Raw genomic sequence first — 7500 nt, forward strand, 5'->3', positions numbered from 1 at the left:
CTGATTAACCCATTCTGACCTGAGATCAGATTCTAGAAATGTCAGTCGCTCTTCGATTTTTCAAAAATAGCAGACCTACAAGCTCGTATCGCGCCACTCGGTGGCGCGATATGAGCTTGTAGATCTGCTATTTTTCAATAGCTAAAGCATAACATGATGCCGACACCAAAATGGGTGCCCGGTCAGAATGGGTTAAACAACATTAAACTCACTTTGCCTCTGGATTTGCAACTCGATCTGCCATTCACTTTTATGCATGCGCAGACCCCTCCCCCGTTCTGGGGGGGGAGAACGTTCACCAAATATTGCAGATCTACACAAGCTCGTATAGCTTTTAGATGTGCGATCACCAGAGATTTGGTGTAGATTGAGAAACAGCTCACCAAGTACTGTTTTACTACATCTACAGTAAGGGGTTAAACTCAAGTGATATCCAGAACTTCCAAATATCATCAAAGTATTCTGAGGCACCCCTGGACTTATGTCATGGCACTCTAGTTTGAGAAACCCTGTTCTACTCTCACAACACACACACACACACAGACACAGACACAGACACAGACACAGACACACACACACACACACACACACACACACACACACACACACACACACACACACACACACACACACACACACACACACACACACACACACACACACACACACACACACACACACACACACAGCTCCGATGTCATCCATCATCAAGAACGTCTCGATGGCACGACAGTGATAGGCTGCATGTTGTTGTCGGCGGCGGCAACGAGACTGCCCGTAAAGTAAAAAGTAAGTAGCTTTGCCGAGTCATGAGGCCCATAGGGGCAGGAGCCTACCTCCTGTTTCTGTAGCCATGAGGCCCATAGGGGCAGGAGCCTATCTCCTGTTTCTGTAGCCATGAGGCCCATAGGGGCAGGAGCCTATCTTCTGTTTCTGTAGCCATGAGGCCCATAGGGGCAGGAGCCTATCTCCTGTTTCTGTAGCCATGAGGCCCATAGGGGCAGGAGCCTATCTCCTGTTTCTGTAGCCATGAGGCCCATAGGGGCAGGAGCCTATCTCCTGTTTCTGTAGCCATGAGGCCCATAGTGGCAGGAGCCTATCTTCTGTTTCTGTAGCCATGAGGCCCATAGTGGCAGGAGCCTATCTCCTGTTTCTGTAGCCATGAGGCCCATAGGGGCAGGAGCCTATCTCCTGTTTCTGTAGCCATGAGGCCCATAGGGGCAGGAGCCTATCTCCTGTTTATGTAGCCATGAGGCCCATAGGGGCAGGAGCCTATCTCCTGTTTCTGTAGCCATGAGGCCCATAGGGGCAGGAGCCTATCTCCTGTTTCTGTAGCGTGAGGCAGCTTGATGTACAAGTACACCCCCTGGACATGACGCTAGTATGTCGCAGGGACTTACACCCCAATCCAACCCTTGATGCTGAGTGTCAAGCAGGGAGGCACTGGGTCCCATTTTTAGAGTCTTTGGTATGACCCGGCCGGGGATCGAACCCCGACCTCCCAGTCTCAGGGCGGACACTCTAACCACAAGGCCACTGAGACTGCCCGTGGCGAACGGACAAGGTCAGGTGATCACAAGGTCAGGTGATCACAAGGTCAGGTGATCACCGACACTGTGGTGTCGGGAGGAGCGATCTCACTCTCGGTGTCAACAACGCCAAGGAGCTGATAGACGCCACTAAGGGGTAACAACGCCAAGGAGCTGATAGACGCCACTAAGGGGTAACAACGCCAAGGAGCTGATAGACACCACTAAGGGGGTAACAACGCCAAGGAGCTTTTTCTCTCATTTCTATCTCTATTCTCTTTTCCTTTTCCTGACAACTGCTAACGATTGGAAGTTGTGCGACAAGAGAATTGCACCTACTTTTCTACACCTGTGAAACTACGAGGTGACAATAAAGTTGAAGTGGAAGAGATAAGATAAAGAGATAAGATAAGATGTAAGGACATATATAATAATAGGAGGAGACAGAGAGATGTAAGGACATAATAGGAGAAAAAAAAGGTGAAAAGTGGAACGGAGAGAAACGACAATGCAAGACCAACAGGCATGTTAATTAAGCCACTAGATTAGTCACTGAGAAAACACCTTTAAGTTTAGATTAGTCACTGAGAAAACACCTTTAAGTTTAGATTAGTCACTGAGAAAACACCTTTAAGTTTAGATTAGTCACTGAGAAAACACCTTTAAGTTTAGATTAGTCACTGAGAAAACACCTTTAAGTTTAGATTAGTCACTTTAAGTTTCAAATATAAATAAAGATAAATGTCATGCAGTGGTTCCCAAACCTCTTCGTGTCAAGGACCCCCAAATTGACACTAATTAGCCCCGCGGACCCCCATTTGAAAAGATATGCCAGGGACCCCCATTTGAAAAGATATGCCAGGGACCCCCATTTGAAAAGATAAGCCAGGGACCCCCATTTGAAAAGATATGCCAGGGACCCCCATTTGAAAAGATATGCCAGGGACCCCCATTTGAAAAGATATGCCAGGGACCCCCATAAGAGAAGATGTTAAGGCTCTAGCAGTGATTCTCAACCCGTTTAATTAGTCTAAGCTAAGGATTAGTCTACAGAAGTCAAATAAAATCAAGAGTGTACAAATGGAACCATTAATGGACCCGTTAAGGACCATTTGTACACTCTCAAGAGTTACAGACCCATAAGGGTCCATTTGGTTCCAAACTATCATTTAGCTGGGGACCCCCTGGAACTCCCTCAAGGACCCCCGGGGGTCCCTGGGGGTCCCACTTTGGGGACCACTGATGTCATGTATTACTATGTGAGTAAACAGTAACTTGAATTCTTGTTTAATGTTCACACACACCGAAACATACATTTAAAGACAAATACATAGCAGTCAATGCAATGCACAAACAACAGTGTTGACTCATCACACACTGTTACTGTACCTTACTGTACTTATCACACACTGTTACTGTACTTATCACACTCTGTTACTGTACCTTGGCGATCTTGGCCTCGTCCTTCTTCTTTCCTTTCTGTACTGAAGCAAAGTGATGTCTGGCGCTGTCGAAGTCCGTCATCTTCCTCTCGCGCTTCGCTATGCGGGCCTGCGGGGGGGCAGAGACACGCGTTAGCCTCATTAGGACCTGTGGGCTCTATTTTGCGTGTCTTAAGTACCAGGTCTTATTCCTTAAGTACCAGGTCTTATTCCTTAAGTACCAGGTCTTATTCCTTAAGTACCAGGTCTTATTCCCTAACTTGAGTAAACTAAAGACCTGGAGGCGTGGTCAATGCCATTTGGTGGCCAAAGAGCATTGACCACGCCTCACAGACACACAGACCTTAATGTCAGTGAACTGGGTAAGGTAACAGACACACAGACATACAGACCTTAATGTCAGTGAACTGGGTAAGGTAACAGACACACAGACACACAGACCTTAATGTCAGTGAACTGGGTAAGGTAACAGACACACAGACATACAGACCTTAATGTCAGTGAACTGGGTAAGGTAACAGACACACAGACACACAGACCTTAATGTCGTTGAACTGGGTAAGGTAACAGACACACAGACATACAGACCTTAATGTCAGTGAACTGGGTAAGGTAACAGACACACAGACATACAGACCTTAATGTCAGTGAACTGGGTAAGGTAACAGACACACAGACATACAGACCTTAATGTCAGTGAACTGGGTAAGGTAACAGACACACAGACACACAGACCTTAATGTCAGTGAACTGGGTAAGGTAACAGACACACAGACATACAGACCTTAATGTCAGTGAACTGGGTAAGGTAACAGACACACAGACATACAGACCTTAATGTCAGTGAACTGGGTAAGGTAACAGACACACAGACATACAGACCTTAATGTCAGTGAACTGGGTAAGGTAACAGACACACAGACATACAGACCTTAATGTCAGTGAACTGGGTAAGGTAACAGACACACAGACACACAGACCTTAATGTCAGTGAACTGGGTAAGGTAACAGACACACAGACACAGACATACAGACCTTAATGTCAGTGAACTGGGTAAGGTAACAGACACACAGACATACAGACCTTAATGTCAGTGAACTGGGTAAGGTAACAGACACACAGACACAGACATATTACAGACCTTAATGTCAGTGAACTGGGTAAGGTAACAGACACACAGACACACAGACCCTAATGTCAGTGAACTGGGTAAGGTAACAGACACACAGACATACAGACCTTAATGTCAGTGAACTGGGTAAGGTAACAGACACACAGACATATTACAGACCTTAATGTCAGTGAACTGGGTAAGGTAACAGACACACAGACATACAGACCCTAATGTCAGTGAACTGGGTAAGGTAACAGACACACAGACATATTACAGACCTTAATGTCAGTGAACTGGGTAAGGTAACAGACACACAGACACAGACATACAGACCTTAATGTCAGTGAACTGGGTAAGGTAACAGACACACAGACACAGACATACAGACCTTAATTTCAGTGAACTGGGTAAGGTAACAGACACACAGACATAATACAGACCTTAATGTCAGTGAACTGGGTGAGGTAACAGACACACAGACATAATACAGACCTTAATGTCAGTGAACTGGGTAAGGTAACAGACACACAGACATACAGACCTTAATGTCGTTGAACTGGGTAAGGTAACAGACACACAGACATACAGACCTTAATGTCGTTGAACTGGGTAAGGTAACAGACACACAGACATACAGACCTTAATGTCAGTGAACTGGGTGAGGTAACAGACACACAGACATACAGACCTTAATGTCAGTGAACTGGGTGAGGTAACAGACACACAGACATACAGACCTTAATGTCAGTGAACTGGGTGAGGTAACAGACACACAGACACACAGACCTTAATGTCAGTGAACTGGGTAAGGTAACAGACACACAGACATACAGACCTTAATGTCAGTGAACTGGGTAAGGTAACAGACACACAGACATACAGACCTTAATGTCAGTGAACTGGGTAAAGTAACAGACACACAGACACAGACATACAGACCTTAATGTCAGTGAACTGGGTAAAGTAACAGACACACAGACACACAGACATACAGACCTTAATGTCAGTGAACTGGGTAAGGTAACAGACACACAGACACACAGACATACAGACCTTAATGTCAGTGAACTGGGTAAGGTAACAGACACACAGACACACAGACATACAGACCTTAATGTCAGTGAACTGGGTAAGGTAACAGACACACAGACACACAGACATACAGACCTTAATGTCAGTGAACTGGGTGAGGTAAGTGTCCATCGAGATCACGGAGTCGTCTGTGACCTTGTCATGATAGTCTGTCCACAGCACGTCTGTCTCCTGCAAGACACACACACGCACGTGCAAACACACACACACACGCACACGCACACGCACACGCACACGCACGCACGCACGCACACACACACACACACACACACACACACACACACACACACACACACACACACACACAGTTTCAAAGATCATGATCGCATGTGTACGTCCGAGTCTAACTGGCAGTCAGTCTACTAGTGGAACAACTCATTAGAATTAATTAACCACCGAAGAAGACATCTGTTGGGCAGCTAGAACTTATTGTAATTAACCAACGAAGAAGAAGAATACAGGGGAGCTACAACTCATAATTAACCACCGAAGAAGAAGAATACAGGGGAGCTATGACTCATAATTAACCAACGAAGAAGAATAATACAGGGGAGCTATGACTCATAATTAACCAACGAAGAAGAAGAATACAGGGGAGCTACAACTCATAATTAACCACCGAAGAAGAAGAATACAGGGGAGCTATGACTCATAATTAACCAACGAAGAAGAAGAATACAGGGGAGCTACAACTCATATTTAACCAACGAAGAAGAAGAATACAGGGGAGCTACGACTCATAATTAACCAACGAAGAAGAATACAGGGGAGCTATGACTCATAATTAACCAACGAAGAAGAAGAATACAGGGGAGCTATGACTCATAATTAACCAACGAAGAAGAAGAATACAGGGGAGCTACAACTCATAATTAACCAACGAAGAAGAAGAATACAGGGGAGCTACGACTCATAATTAACCAACGAAGAAGAAGAATACAGGGGAGCTACAACTCATAATTAACCAACGAAGAAGAAGAATACAGGGGAGCTACGACTCATAATTAACCAACGAAGAAGAAGAATACAGGGGAGCTACAACTCATAATTAACCAACGAAGAAGAAGAATACAGGGGAGCTACAACTCATGATTAACCAACGAAGAAGAAGAATACAGGGGAGCTACGACTCATAATTAACCAACGAAGAAGAAGAATACAGGGGAGCTACAACTCATAATTAACCAACGAAGAAGAAGAATACAGGGGAGCTACGACTCATAATTAACCAACGAAGAAGAAGAATACAGGGGAGCTACGACTCATAATTAACCAACGAAGAAGAAGAATACAGGGGAGCTACGACTCATAATTAACCAACGAAGAAGAAGAATACAGGGGAGCTAAAACTCATAATTAACCAACGAAGAAGAATACAGGGGAGCTACAACTCATAATTAACCAACGAAGAAGAAGAATACAGGGGAGCTACGACTCATAATTAACCAACGAAGAAGAAGAATACAGGGGAGCTATGACTCATGATTAACCAATGAAGAAGAATACAGGGGAGCTACGACTCATAATTAACCAACGAAGAAGAAGAATACAGGGGAGCTACGACTCATAATTAACCAACGAAGAAGAAGAATACAGGGGAGCTACAACTCATAATTAACCAACGAAGAAGAAGAATACAGGGGAGCTACGACTCGTAATTAACCAACGAAGAAGAAGAATACAGGGGAGCTACGACTCATAATTAACCAACGAAGAAGAAGAATATAGGGGAGCTACGACTCATAATTAACCAACGAAGAAGAAGAATACAGGGGAGCTACAACTCATAATTAACCAACGAAGAAGAAGAATACAGGGGAGCTATGACTCATAATTAACCAACGAAGAAGAAGAATACAGGGGAGCTACGACTCATAATTAACCAACGAAGAAGAAGAATACAGGGGAGCTACGACTCATAATTAACCAACAAAGAAGAATACAGGGGAGCTACAACTCATAATTAACCAACGAAGAAGAAGAATACAGGGGAGCTACGACTCATAATTAAGCAACGAAGAAGAAGAATACAGGGGAGCTACGACTCATAATTAACCAACGAAGAAGAAGAATACAGGGGAGCTACAACTCATAATTAACCAATGAAGAAGAAGAATACAGGGGAGCTACAACTCATAATTAACCAACGAAGAAGAAGAATACAGGGGAGCTACGACTCATAATTAACCAACGAAGAAGAAGAATACAGGGGAGCTACGACTCATAATTAACCAACGAAGAAGAAGAATACAGGGGAGCTACAACTCATGATTAACCAACGAAGAAGAAGAATACAGGGGAGCTACGACTCATAATTAACCA

The 7500-nt window shown here is 44.4% G+C and overlaps 1 protein-coding gene across 1 annotated transcript in view; it reads right to left on the reverse strand.

Annotated features, from left to right (window-relative positions):
* Positions 1–7500, reverse strand: part of bin1b (bridging integrator 1b) — a gene marked incomplete at its 5' end in the record, with an annotated part of 30979 nt that overhangs the window by 18740 nt on the left and 4739 nt on the right. Inside the window, 2 exons of the mRNA XM_083758977.1 lie at positions 2973–3080; positions 5254–5349. Of these exons, the coding sequence (XP_083615103.1) occupies positions 2973–3080; positions 5254–5349 (204 nt within the window). The remainder of the gene's footprint in view (positions 1–2972; positions 3081–5253; positions 5350–7500) is intronic.

This window comes from Protomyctophum parallelum, assembly GCF_964188405.1.
Source record: "Protomyctophum parallelum genome assembly, chromosome: 23".
NCBI lineage: Eukaryota > Metazoa > Chordata > Actinopteri > Myctophiformes > Myctophidae > Protomyctophum > Protomyctophum parallelum.